Genomic DNA, 15,209 nt, shown 5'->3' with positions numbered 1-15,209 from the left:
AAAAAGAAATTTGACGATTCCGGCCGACCACGTCTGTCAAAGGTATTTACTATGAGTGTATGTGTAATTTGACACATGTATAATATTACACCATACATTAGTGTTTCATCAAAGGAATGTATAATATAGTTGATCTGAAATATTATTGTAAAGGTTATACATTCTAATAAAGCTGATATTATTTTTTGAAATGTATAAGTTACCTCATACATGTGTGTTACACCCCTTTTTCACTCCAAAAAGATTTCATTTTAAGGTTTCGAAAGTGTTTTTATTATTAAAGTGACAAAGATGAAAATTTGTTTCGAAAAGGAATTTTAACAATCAAAACTCAGAGTCGCCACTTGGCATAAATCGGGTGTGCCAAGTCACCCATGGATATCCTTTTTCAAAACGGTTTTCACTCTTTAATACTGGTTTGCGAACAAAGATTTCGGCTAAGGAATTCTGTTGACCGAGGGGAAGTTTTAGGCACCCCTCGATCCCTTGGTTTGACTGCGGTCGCTTGGCAGAGCGTATCGGCTAAATTGACATTACAATTGCATAAACCACACAAAGCACGCAAAAACAATCACTCAAGCAAACAAAACAAAATAATCCAAAATATAATGTCCAGTCCAATTATACAGTCCCGAAAAATGAAAAATGCAAAAATGTAAACCTATTCTATTCTAAACTCATCCTAAACTACTTCTATGCTTTACCCGACGCCCCAAGCCTTCCTCACGAACGTCTTCCGCCAACATAATACATCGGGGTATTCCCCGGTGAATAAACACAAATCCCTCGGGACATTCTTCGGCCAAATAATATATTTGAATTAAATAAGCTGACTAACTAAACATAACATTCAAAATACACATTTAAACATTCAATCAAACACATCACATCCTGTATTTCTGCCTATCCGAACCTACATTGCCTATCCATTTCGACCTAAGCATACTACTATTGTGTTCAATATTATAAACCAAAATTAATTAGAGTTCAACGATATCAATATCCACTTCAAGTCCAACCAAACAATTCACATTACTTCATTAGTTCGCAATTCTGATCCCCCCACATTCATACATGACAATTTTTAAACACGAGCACAATTATCCATCCATATCATCATCGATTTCGTACTAACGACTACTTATTCAGATAAGACAGCACCAATCACCAAAATGTCCAATCAACAAACAACGCACTATCACAACATCTACCTACTAAATGCCATAACAAGAAAATCAAAAGGGCAAGGATTAGAAATGGACCTTCGAAGAAACAATTTTGTGATAATATGTGTTAAAGAAATCCGCACTCGAAACCTCGAATAAAAACCTCAACAGCAAAAATAATCCAACTCGGTAACGTAGAACTGAGACCCAAAACTGACCAAAATAAATCAACGGAGTCCTGACAGTATCCTAATTTCTAACCAAGATGGAAAACTATGGACCAGAACCAAAATCCCCTCCGAATAAACCAAAATCGAACACAAAATTATTGCGGAATCGAACCGATACAGGAACGAACAATCAATATTGGTTTGATCAGAGATGGGAACTCGAATAATAACAAGAGATTCCGGCCAATCTATGGTATTTGGTCATTTTTCCGGTAACCCCGTCGAAGAACACTCACTCAGAAACAGCGAAGAACTTTTGGGTATTTCAAAGATGTGACGATTTAAACCTGTGACGCCCAAAAATCCGACCAGAATGACAGTTCCAGCGATGGGTACACCAAAAAATCTTAAACCCTCTGTTCTCTCTCTCTCGATCCCCTTTCTCTCTCCCTCTTCGTGACTCTCTCTTTACCTTCTACTCCCTTCTTTTGTGTATATGAGATTTAGCCTATAAATGTGTGTATGTTGCGTAATTCCGGTAAGGAGAGCGTGGACGATGATCTGTGCGTATAAGTGTGGGGTGTGCGATTTTGGGTGAGAAATTAAGAGGGAGTATATGTCAATGGCTGCTCCCCCTTCTTCCTCTATGAAGATGATAATGAAGAAGCTTAAAAAGGAAAGAAAAATCCCCTGTATGTGTATCGTGTGTATGTGACATAAAAATGGAGAAGAAACGTGAATAGTGTATGTTGTTCTTGTTCCCTAGAAACGAAAAAATAGATTCTCTGCTGCCCTCTCTCTTTATTGTTGCTTACTATGTATATAAGCCTATGGAATTTTGTGGTTGTGGGGTAGGGTAGATGGGGTGGGGGTAGGGGTAGGGTGTGATGTGGTTTATTTTGATTGGGTAGGTTGTTCGGATAAGATAAAATTAGCTAGGGGATTATTATTTTTGTCATTTTGTGAAGGGATTATCACACGGGTTGGGGTGCATGATAAAATGGGAAAAGATAATAAAAATAATTTTTTGACGGGACAAAATTACGTGTCTACATCATGCCCCCTTTGAATGTAAACACAGAGTTTTTTCATACAAAGAAATAGACAACGAGATAGAATTTTGTCCCGATTATTATTCGAAAGAGGAAGTATAAGGAAAAACGACAACCGCATCTTGACTTAGGACACTTCCACCTACCCAAGTTATAAGGGAATGAAGTGACAGGTATCTTAAAGGATTGAAAGGAGAAGAACTATACCGAGTGGGAGAGTCGAGTGAAGTTCCGTCGAGGTTCTGGTCTGCAGCTCTGTTATTACATCAAAAACAAAAATTACAAGTCAAGACATAAGAAATTACAAAAATCCTATCTATGCAGCTTCTTTTGGATTTCTGACTTGAGTTTCATCACTCAATTCTTCAGGCGGGCTCCTGACTTGGTATTCCTCAACTATTGACTTTCAATTTCTTTGTTTTGTTACTTGACTTTCAAATGCTTCACCTTGTTGCTTGCTTCCCATGTATTCGCTCTACTCTTCAGGCGGGCTTCTGACTTGTCATTTTTGTCTTTTCATTTCATCACCCTGTTCTTCAGGCGGGTTCCTGACTTGTAATTTCTTCAATTTCCTATTTCATCACCCTATTCTTCAAGCGGATTCTTGAAAGATAACATGACGTTTGGATAGCAGAATGAAATGCCTTCATCATATCAATCCATAAAAATGCAAGTACATATCATGCAATATGAAAGTGAAAGATGATGATCATTTGTGACATTTTAAAAGCATTAACTTTAACCGAGTCTGTGCGTCACTACTCTTGTACTTTGTTCAACATATCACTCCACTTTTGTTATACATTCCTCACATCGAATGACTCATGCTTTCGTGGAACTGATTTTCTTTCTGTTCACGCAGCCACTATTTGACCTAATTGACCCATGTCTTTCAATTGATGACTAAGTTATTCCTGTGATTCTCAAAATAATTACCTTAATTTTCCAAGAAGGCTTGAACTTGTCCCCAAATGTCTCAGCACTCTACCTATTTTCTCAGATGCTCTCTTTTTCTAACTTTAACCCTCGGATTCAATGTTCATGCTTAAACTGAATTTCAAGATCTGACTGAAAATTCTGTTAGCATGTCATATCACTAGAGTCAACGTAAAATGTAATGTGGAAAGAAAACAAACAAAAACATATTTAAAACATAAAGGAGAAAGGGACACTTTATTTAATTAAAATAAAAGATAGAAGGGTTTGAACATAATGACAAATGGACAAAGCAAGATAGATCCCGAACTACAACCCTGAAATAATTCGAATAACAGAAAATAAAACAAAACAAACTACCAGACCTCTTCCTAGTAGGAAGAGGGGTGACTTCTCAGTTGCTCAACCTGATATCTTAGCCACTGGTTTGCATATCAGTATGACTAGGGTTATCCTCACTATTAATGTTCTACACCATAATCAATTTGTCTTGAATCATCTTTTTAATTTGTCTTTTCAAAGCACTATAATCTTCAATACTGTGACCCTGAACATGAGAATGATATGCACATCATACATTAGGATCAAAACTTCTTGAATGCAGGTCAGGAGTATACCCAAGGAGAGGAGTGATCATGCCTCGCTATGCCAATCTCTAAAATAAACTGGCATATCACTCTCCAATTGGTGTGAAACTATCCCTTAATTTTTGCCTCATTTCATTGTTTAACTTGGATCGAACATCGGGCCTAGAAGGGCTTTGGTATGTTTAGGGAATCGGAGGATGACTTTGAGGAGTTGGTGCATGCCATTGTGGGTAAGGAGGGAGTTGAACATATGGTTGTGTGCAATATACTAGATATGGAGGTGGGGAAACAAGGTATAATGGATTTTGGGAGTGATTATGGAGAGCTTGGGTATGAACGTGGGCTTGAGACTGACGACAATGACATCGTCGTCTTCTTGGATGTGCCCGTTCTCCAACTACAATAGCAATTCCATCTTTCTCATTCTTCTTCCCTCCAGGTTCCCTTAATTAATTACAATATTATCCCAAATGTTTCACGGATTCCTCATGCCCATCTTGCCCCTCAAATTTTGACATCTCAAAGATTGAAGGAAGGTTAGCGCTTAAAGGCATTCCCTAGTCTTTGTATGAAACATCTTCTTTACCCGCAGGTCCTGAAGAATTTTTCATAGCACTTTCTGCACTCTTCATTTTTTCAACCATTTTCTCCAAATCTTCTGGCACACTGGACTTCTTGTTAAGAAATTTTGGTGGTCCAGTTAACTTAAATCAGGCTCAGGAGTATAATAATGATCACCAAGAGTATTGAATATAGGTTCACTAGCTGCATGGGGACACCCTAACCGTTGGGCGATCCAGTGTGGAAGTCCCAGTAGAGGATTGAGCAATAAGATCACAGACGACATGTGGTGTTGTGAATGTAACAGGCTTATGCTGAGGAACTAGAGGAAAAGTGGTGGAAGTATTGAGATGCTTTTGGCTTAGAATAAATTCTGAGTCATGTTGCGGTGCATCAACAATAGTAGAAAACTGACTTTGAGATTTTGGTGGAAAAATCGAGGTATTTCTAGGATCAATAAAGGGAATGGAGGTTAAGGCATCTGTCATTTGTTGTCTTAGCCACCTAATCTCTTAATTCAAACTCTCATTTTCCTGATTCTTTGTTTGATCCATGATGTCACTTTCTATATCTTTGTTGGACACAATTAACCCTTTGGATTTGGTGTGAGGTGAAGGATCAACCAGAATGCCACAAACCAACCACCTTAAACTGACTCAAAAAAAACAACAAATGTGTTAGAGTTCAACACTTTTTCAAAACCTCTTTTCCCCCTTTTTTTTTTTGAAAAGATCACTGAACCCAAGAAGGGTGCGTACGTATCTCACTCCCGAAAGAGGAGAATCAGGTGTGCGTAGTTCGTGAAGTCTTGCCAAAATTGCCAACCAAACTCTTTTTCTTTTTTTCTTTTTCTTGAAACTTTAAAAAGAAAAGGAAATAACAAATTGTCAAAAGAATTGACAAAAAACTTTTTCATTTTTCAGGTTTAAACACCTTATATGAAATGAAACCTATGATTACCAAAGAAAAATTTTTTTGGGTTTTCAATTTTGAATTTCATATGAAAATGAAGCTTGAACCTATTAAAGGAAAATCTTTTTGCAGTTTTCTTTTGAGGAAGTATATGACACCTACCCTAATAAAGAGTGAAGAATTTTTATTTATTTTTTTTTGAATTTTTCAAATAAGATCCCCGAACCAACAATAGGGTGCCTACGTATCTCACATCCCGAAAGAGGAGAATCAAGGATGCGTAGCTGGCTCCGATTGGACAATTAACGATTAACTAACATATTGACCCTAACTTAAGAGACACAACGAATAAAATCTTTTTGGGTTTTTAATTAGACACTTCAACTAAAACTGACACCAACAATTATGAAGGAAAATTTTTTTGGCATTTTCACTATGTGAAATTTACAAAACTTCTACCATTTTTCATTTTCTTTTATAAAAATTTCTAAAATATTTTTTTGAAAATTTTGAATTATGAATGCATGCTAAAGGAGAAGTAAGAAATCTTTTTGATGTTTTGGTTCTTGAACAAATGAGTGCAAAATATAAAGAAATATTTTTTGAATTTCGAATTGTGAAAAACAAAATCCATAAAGAATACTAAAAGCTTCGAAACTCTTTTTTTTTTACTCTTTTTTTCTTTTTTCCTCTTTTTTTTTATTTTTCCTTGCCACACACTTCACTTCTAACACATGCTTTCCTCAAAATCAGTCCGTCAAATGACCATGTTACCCTCAAAGATGCAACATTTAGCACGTAGAGATGCTTTAGAGGTGAGTCTCCTACAAAAGGCCAAATGGGCCCTACTAGATCTTCAATATGATGCACATAAGCATGACCTAAAGGCTGATCTACATTGAGGTTTACTAACAAGGCTGTTCGGGGGAGCGTATGGTCGATAGTGGCTGTTTTGCTTTCCACCTACTCCATACCAGCCAACGGCTCCCCCTTAAGATAAGGTTGACTCAACTAGAGGTCGTATACACAGCGTGTACTACGGACTTGTTGCAGAAAAAATGATTCGAATTATGCACATGATGCCATGTATAAAAGCGGTGACACATATAATAAATACTGTAAACAAAGAGCATGAAAACACACAAAAGAGATAACAATAACACAAACAAAAATCACAAACAATGCTTATACACTCGTAATGCCAAACAAAGCCGATACGACTCCAAAAATAAGCTCGGATTCTGAAATTGTCCCCAGCAGAGTCGCCAGAGCTGTCACACCCCTTTTTCACTCCAAAAAGATTTCATTTTAAGGCTTTGAAAGGGTTTTTATTATTAAAGTGACAAAGATGAAAATTTATTTTGAAAAGGACTTTTAACAATCAAAACTCAGAGTCGCCACTTGGCATAAATCGGGTATGCCAAGTCACCCATGGATATCCTTTTTCAAAATGGTTTTCACTCTTTAATACTGGTTTGCGAACAGAGATTCCGGCTAAGGAATTCTGTTGATCGAGGGGAAGTTTTAGGCACCCCTCAATCCTGTGGTTTGACCACGGTCGCTTCGAAGAGTGTATCAGCTAAATTGACATTACAAATGCATAAACCACACAAAGCACGCAAAAATAATCACTCAAGCAAACAAAACAAAATAATCCAAAATATAATGTCCAGTCCAATTATACAATCCCGAAAAATAAAAAATGTGAATATGTAAACCTATTCTATTTTAAACTTATCCTAAACTATTCCTATGTTTTACCCGACGCCCTGGGCCTTCCTCAAGAATGTCTTCCGCCAACATAATACGTCCGGACATTCCCCGGTGAATAACCACAAATCCCTCGGGGCATTCCCCGGCCAAATAATACATTTGAATTAAATAAGCTGACTAACTAAATAAAATGTTCAAAACACACATTTAAACATTCGATCAAACACATCACATCCTAGATTTCTGCCTACCCGAACCTGCATTGCCTATTCATTTCAACCTAAGCATGCTACTATTGTGTTCAATATTATAAACCGAGATCAATATCCATTTCAAGTCCAACCAAACAATTCACATTACTTCATAAGTTCGCAATTCCTATCCCCCCATATTCATACATGACAGTTTTTAAACACGAGCACAATTATCCATCCATATCATCATCGATTTCATACTAACGACTACTATTCAGATAAGACAGCACCAATCACCAAAATGTCCAATCAACAAACAATGCACTATTACAACATCCACCTACTAAATAACATAACAAAAAAATCAAAAGGGCAAGGATTAGAAATAGACCTTCAAAAAAACAACTTCATGATAATATGTGTTAAAGAAATCCGCACTCGAAACCTCGAATAAAAATCTCAACAACAAAAATAATCCAACTCGATATCGTAGAACTGAGACCCGAAACTGACCAAAATAAATCAACGGAGTTTTGACAGTATCCTAATTTAGAACCAAGATGGAAAACTATGGACCAGAACCAAAATCCCCTCCGAATAAACCAAAATCGTACGCAAAATTGTTGCGGAATCGAACCGATACAGGAACGAACAATCGATATTGGTTCGATCAGCGATGGGAACTCGAATAATGACAAGAGATTCCGGCCAATCTATGGTATTTGGTCATTTTTCCGGTAACCCCGTCGAAGAACACTCACTCAGAAACAGCGAAGAACGTTTGGGTATTTCAAAGATGTGACGATTCAAACCTGTGACGCCCAAAAATCCGACCAGAATGACAATTCCAGCGATGGGTTAACCGAAAATCTTAAACCCTCCGTTCTCTCTCTCTCGATCCCCTTTCTCTCTCCCTCTTCGTGACTCTCTCTCTTTACCTTTTACTCTCTTCTTCTGTGTATGTGCGATTTAGCCTATAAATGTGTATATGTTGCGTAATTCTTGTAAGGAGAGCATGGACGATGATCTGTGCGTATAAGTGTGGGGTGTACGATTTTGGGTGAGAAATTAAGAGGGAGTGTGTGTCAATGGTTGCTCCCCCTTCTTCCTCTATAAAGATGATGATGAAGAAGCTTAAAAAGGAAACAAAAATCCCCTGTATGTGTATCGTGTGTATGTGAAATAAAAATGGAGAAGAAACGTGAATAGTGTATGTTGTTCTTGTTCCCTAGAAACCAAAAAATGGATTCTCTGCTGCCCTCTCTCTTTATTGTTGCTGACTGTGTATATATGCCTATGGAATTGTATGGTTTTGGGGTAGGGTAGGTGGGGTAGTGAGGTGGGGGTAGGGGTAGGATGTGATGTGGTTTATTTTGATTGGGTAGGTTGTTAGTACAAGAAAAAATTAGCTAGGGGATTATTATTTTTGTCATTTTGTGGAGGGATTATCACACTGATTGGGGTGCGCGGTAAAATGGGATAAGATAATAAAAATAATTTTTTGACGGGACAAAATTACATGTCTACAATTTGTATTTTTTGTTTATGTTTTAGTCTATCATAATTTGTTAGATGTATACATAACCATCATACATTTGTATATGTTGTTTAATTAGGATACTCTTTAAAATTTTATATGTATAAGTTACCCTCATACATGACTAACTATTTAATTGTCAATGTAGAATTAACCCTCATACATGACTAACCATCATACTCTTTGATTTATGTAATGAAAGTATAAATGAACATCATACAATCACTAACTGTTAGCTAATTATGTCAATGTATAAATAACCCTCATACATGACAAACTGTTTAATTGTCAATGTATAATTAGCCCTTATACATGACTAACAATTTAATTGTCAATGTATAAATAACCTCCATACATGACTAACTGTTGTTTAATAAGTAACCATCACGCATGTTTTACTGATTATATTAATTGTCAAATGTATAAGTTAACATTATACATGTGTTAGTGTAGTGTATATTTTAACCTTATACAGTTATAACTTACCCATCATACATGACTAACCATTGTTTAATGTTAGTCTGATTTATGTTATGAAAGTATAAATGAACATCATACAATCTTTAACTGTTAGCTAATTATGTTTTTTTTTTCCCAGGGCATGAAATACCGAATTAATAAAGTTTCACCACACCCCTTGCATATGGGGAGCTTATGTAACTGTGCTTTCGGGGAAGAGATAAAGGAATATTTTGGATAAAATGTACTGGTAGCATTTAGAAATATGATTTTTAGCATATTTCTGGATTTGCCACGGTGCAACTGGATAGGACAGATTTCAAAATGCCTACTCATTCTTGAAATTTAGCAGGATAACAAAGATGAGCTTCATGTTTGGGTACAAGGGGAAATCCTTAAATTCACAATGCTTAAGTTCGCCATTATAAGCGGTCTGAAGTGTATCGGTAATATTGATGATTATATGTATATTTCATCATCTAAATCAGCATTGATGTCAAGGTATTTTTCCGACAATAAAGGAGCAATAACTCATTCAAAACTGATAACACATGTGCAGAATAGAAACTTTGATAACGCTGAAGATGCTCTGAACATGGAAATATTGTTCTTTGTTCATAAATTCATGTTTTCTCAGCATAAGGAAGCACCAATAAGTGTTGTGCACTTTCAGATTGTTGAGGACGGTCGGTACATTCACTTTCCATGGGGAAGGTCACATTTGAAAAGTTAATGAGTTTCTGGCAGCAGAATTTCAACACTGTGAAGAAGTTATATTCATTGGGTGGAATGCCGCATGTTATAAATATTTAGATGTTTGAGTGCTGCTCCGAAGTAGAACTAAAAACTGTTGTCCGTCAGAGAAACGCTATTCTCAGAATACTAAACTGGTTGGTGCAGTGTATAAGGCCTAAGATGAATCTTTTATGTCTGGCATATTCACTAAGGTAATTCTTTAACTTTGTACTTATTTTTTTTATTCACGTCATTTCATTTATGTGCAAATATTTTATTTTTTTATTATTCTTTCTAGCATTCTTACAAGAATATACAACCTACAACCACAACCTACAACCGATGAAGTTAGCAGATTGAATTTGTCCTTTTCAAAAGATTTTGAGATATGTGATCCAACAACTTATGCTTCGACATCTGATTCTAGAAATTTAAAAAGGACAACAGTTGAACTTCAACAGCGTGTTGGTACCATTGCTGAAGAATTTGGTGATTTCAGCACTATACCGCCGCGAAAAATCCTCATGAAGGCTAGTTTTGAATCGCCTGTATCACCTGACCAACCTTTGAAGAAAAGAAAGACTGTCATGTTTGATCAAGAAAGCAAGCGGTGATGGATGATGATACATCTGGATGTGGTCATGCAGTACATCATGGATCTGATTTGTATCGTGAAACGGATAAGGACGCAGCAGACAAGGGAGAAATTGGTGTGTCTGAAACTCAACATCATCATCATGTAGAAATTGGTGTTTCTCCGCAGAGTCACCAGCACAAGTCTGTTCCTTCATCATCCACACAGCCTGAAGAGACTTCTAAATCAAGTTTAGATAGTGATGAAATGAAGAATTACATCAACAAATGTGTAAGTTTAGTTTCTTCATCGTACATTTTATCAGAATAGCATGATGTATTTCTACTAACTTTTTTTTCCTTTACGTGATAAGTTTGCTGAAAAGATGGCCGAACTGGTTACACTAATATCAAAAATACATGCTGAGGTTGTCAAAGCATTGAAGAATGAACAAAATAAGTAAGTGCAGGTATAACAACTTAATTTCATTATATTTTGCATAACGTTGATGAAATCTTCATACATTCAGATTTTTGTTGTTATACAGGAGGACAAAATTGATGAACAACAACAAAGTCAAGAAGACGGATCCAACAAACAGGAGAGACAACATAAATCTGATATGCAGGTACTTTTTCTCACTTATGTTATTCTTTTACTATAAATCAACATACTTACCTTATCAAAAATAAATGTTATTTTTTTTTTAAATAGCATGAAGATTATGATAAGGGATCACTAAATGATATAGAAGTGTCTCGTGATGAAGAATCTAATAAGAAGCACCTTCTTAAGGATAAACAATTATTGGTATTTTTTTCCTGAATATTTGTTACGTACTAAATTTGTGCAGTTTAAATTTTCATCATAAATTAAGTTGAATGTATAATGATCAGTTATACATTGAACTTTCTACATTTTCCTTCAGTAAAACACATATTATTTATGAATTTCTTCGTTAATAATAATGTCATTTACACTTACTTAAACTACATCATTCAAAAATCACCGAAAACAAGTTTATGAAGAACTGTTAATTAAAGCGACTTGTAATTTAATTTAGGATGTGAATGTGGTCGATAAGGACGCAGGTCGTGAGGATAATTTTAAAAATGAGGATTGTTCTGATTTGCAAGCTTTGGAGGTATCTTTATGTACATTATATTTATCTTTGGAAAAAGGATATTAACCTTATCGGCTGAATATATAGTTGTATTGATCTTGACGCTTTCAATGTTTAAACATTTAAACAACCCTCATACATGACTAACTGTTGTTTAATAAGTAACCATTACACCTGTTTAACAGATTATATTAATTTTTAGATGAATAAGTTAACCTTATACATTTGTTAATGTAGGTATATATTAACCTTAAACAGTTATAAGTTACCCTCATACATAACTAACAATTGTTTAATGTTGGTTTGATTTATTTTTATGAAAGTATAACTGAACATCAGACAATCAGTAATTGTTATCTAATTATGTCAATTTATAAACATCCATCATACATGACTAACAGTTTAGTGATCTAGACGTTTTCAATATTTTACACATTGTTTAACAATAGTCTTAATAAATACAAATTTTTATCTACATGCAACTTGGATAATGATAATTAACACATAAATAATAGGATGAGATTATGGCATATGAAGAAGAATATAGTGATGAAGAGTTGGGAAAAAAGAACATTTCAGATGTAGAAGATTTGTCGGTATTCTTATGTCCCTAATATTGTTTTATTACTACTATAAGTTACTATACACATGTAGTTTCTTCTAACTTCATCATATTAGGACAGTTAAATCTACATAAAACATTCAATTGAATATATCAAGAACAGTCATACATCCAACGTACAAACTTTTTCATTAACATAAAGGTTGTAGTTCATGATTAACATCATACATATTTATGTTTTTAATGCCATAAAATCATTTGTGCATCAAATATTACATCGTTTGTTACTACTGATATATTTATATATTCAAATACACCCATTACAGATAGAAATTTCTTATTACGGGTGTAAAACTTCATCACAAACTTTTACATTATACTTTGAATAAATTTTAATATGCGATAATTGTTATTTAATTAGGATGTGAATCTAACCGCTAAACAAGATGTTACTGAAATGAATTTGAAAAATCAGAAATCTACTGATGTAACAGATGTCCAGGTATTTTTTTTTTGCTTAACACTTACTTTTTTTTACACAAAAATATCGTTCTACGTGTTCGACCTTGTAAAAGTATGTATTGGGACTTAATGTTATTTCTCTGGTGCATATCAAATTTTTTCTGTGAATTTGAACCAACTAGAATGTATTGATTTTTTTCTCTACTGCATTTCAATTTTTTTCTGATATTGATGTTGTCATGATTTCTAACATAAATGTTGTAAGCATTATTATAGTTACACATTCAGATATTCTATGTATACATTTCAAATCTTTATGTGTTCACGTAGGATGAAGTTGGTGGGACAATAACTGATTCAATACAATCAGCTGTAGATACACTTTTATTTGGTCGGTCAATACCTTCGACTACAAAGTCATTGGATGTTGGTGCTTCAAATAAAATGACCGAAAGACACTGGGACCTTCCAAACAGTCAGATTCCACCTGACTTCCCTGATGCTCAAGTTCGGGAGCTTCAAGCCTCAAAATCAAAATCACCTGCCAAACGAGAAAGAAAGAAGTCCAGGGTTTTAAGGTCACCATACATTTCAAAGTATGGCTCTGGCTCTAAGGATGCAGTTGATATCGATAAAGAGGAGAAGCTGAAGTATGCTTTTGATGGGTACAACATCAACCAAGATTTGCCTAACAAATTGATGATTGATTACTCCCAGTGGATTGTCGTAGGATAGCTAAAAACTCATTCTGCCAAGTAAGAAATTTGGTATTATATTTTTGCCTAACAATACTTTGTCATCTTAATCTTAAGGGTTACTGTCATGTGTAATCAATGATTATTTTCCAGAAAAAAGACGGACAACCACTATCGAGTAAATGCTTCTGGGTTAGGTTACAGACAATTGGACTTTGTCGTTGCATACCCACAGTAAAAAAATTGGTTTTACTTGATGTCTGAATGCAAGACATGCTGGAACAATGAGGTAACTTATTTTAACTATTATCCATATCATAAGTTCTTTTGCTGATACTTAATATTCAACAATAGCATAACATAGCATACATGAAAACGTATGTATAATAACATATTATACATGTTAGCCAATGTATAATAACATATCATACATGCAGTATTTTTCATTATAATTTCTTCAAGTTTAACCAACATGTCATGTATAATACCATGTAACTACAGCATAGCTGTATATCATACTTATACTCAACAATTAAGGTCGAAGCTACTGATTTCTTTGATTCGTTTTTACTATTTTACCCTGTTTTCACTTGTAGCATTTAGATGTGATCTTCTACCACTTGAGAAAGAAATTAAAGATTCATCTGGGTGATAATTATAGATATACAACGACAAGATGCTTCTTTAAAAAATATGTTGAGAAGACACATACTCGTTATTATCCAGCGGAACTGGCAGTTGACCTATCCACACAACAAGACTATGCAGAATCAATTTTTGTGGCTAAGAATGAAGATGCTATTGCTAATATAATTCAGGGATTCTGTATGCCTACTGGATTACCATGGTATATGGTTGATGAGGTATATGTTTCGATTAACTGCGGTAAAGAATTTCATTGGATATTGGCTGTGATTGTTTTGAAGGAAAGATTAATAAGTGTGTATGACTCACTGTCAAGTAAAAGGAAACAAGAACCTCCAATTGAAATACAAAAGCTTACAGTTATGCTTCCAACTTACTTGTTAGACAATGGCTTTTATGATAAGACCGAGCGAACTGACTGGCCATCACTTGAAGCTTACAAAGGAAAGATTACTCAGCAAACTGGTCTTGTAAATAAAATCCCATTTGATGTTAACTATGTGCAAAATATCCCACAACAAGCGTTTGATAGTTTGTAAGTAAATTACAGTTTATTTTTCATGTATAATAATGTTAGAATTGATTTACTAATTATTATTATTATTTTTTTTTTCAAAGCAGGGACTGTGGCGTATTTGTGTGTGCCTATGCAGAAATATTAAGCGAAGGACTAGAAGTTCATTCATGTGAGTTTGATTCTGCATGTCAACGTGCACGCTATGCTTTCTTACTGTGGCATTACGGAGTGAAAAAGGAAAATAAAGGGTACACGAGTGATAACGGAGATCCGCCTCGACCAAGGAAAAGTGTTATCGAAGAAATTGAAGCAAATGCAATTGTTACTTTAGAGTAGCAATATTTTCTAATTGTTGGCATTGAAAGAACTATTTTTTATTTTGGTGCTTAATGTTATACATTTCCAGTAATATTTTCTTATGGTTAATGAACATTTTATGTATGTCTTCTTCTTTTTTTAAAGCAATTGATTAGCAGTTTCTTACACAATACTATTATGATACAAACTTTTTCTTGATCTAATTTGAGTTTGCCTTATATTCTTTTTTATTACTTGTACAAACAAAAATAAAAATATATTGCCAATGCATTTGAACACATAATATTTTTA

The 15,209-nt window shown here is 34.7% G+C and overlaps 1 protein-coding gene across 1 annotated transcript; it reads left to right on the top strand.

The window, feature by feature from the left end:
- Positions 1-10,635: 10,635 nt before the first annotated feature.
- LOC107865470 lies at positions 10,636-14,936 on the top strand. The gene is made up of 10 exons (XM_047394084.1): positions 10,636-10,887; positions 10,970-11,023; positions 11,126-11,224; positions 11,311-11,406; positions 11,660-11,740; positions 12,235-12,315; positions 12,703-12,783; positions 13,074-13,469; positions 14,035-14,618; positions 14,705-14,936. The coding sequence occupies exons 1-10, from the start codon at positions 10,636-10,638 to the stop codon at positions 14,934-14,936; spliced, it is 1,956 nt and encodes a 651-aa protein (XP_047250040.1).
- The last annotated feature ends 273 nt before the right edge of the window (positions 14,937-15,209 follow it).

Source organism: Capsicum annuum, chromosome 7 (assembly GCF_002878395.1).
Source record: "Capsicum annuum cultivar UCD-10X-F1 chromosome 7, UCD10Xv1.1, whole genome shotgun sequence".
Taxonomy (NCBI): Eukaryota; Viridiplantae; Streptophyta; class Magnoliopsida; order Solanales; family Solanaceae; genus Capsicum; species Capsicum annuum.
Note: the sequence above shows the minus strand (reverse complement) of the source record. Positions and strands in the feature narration are given on the sequence as shown.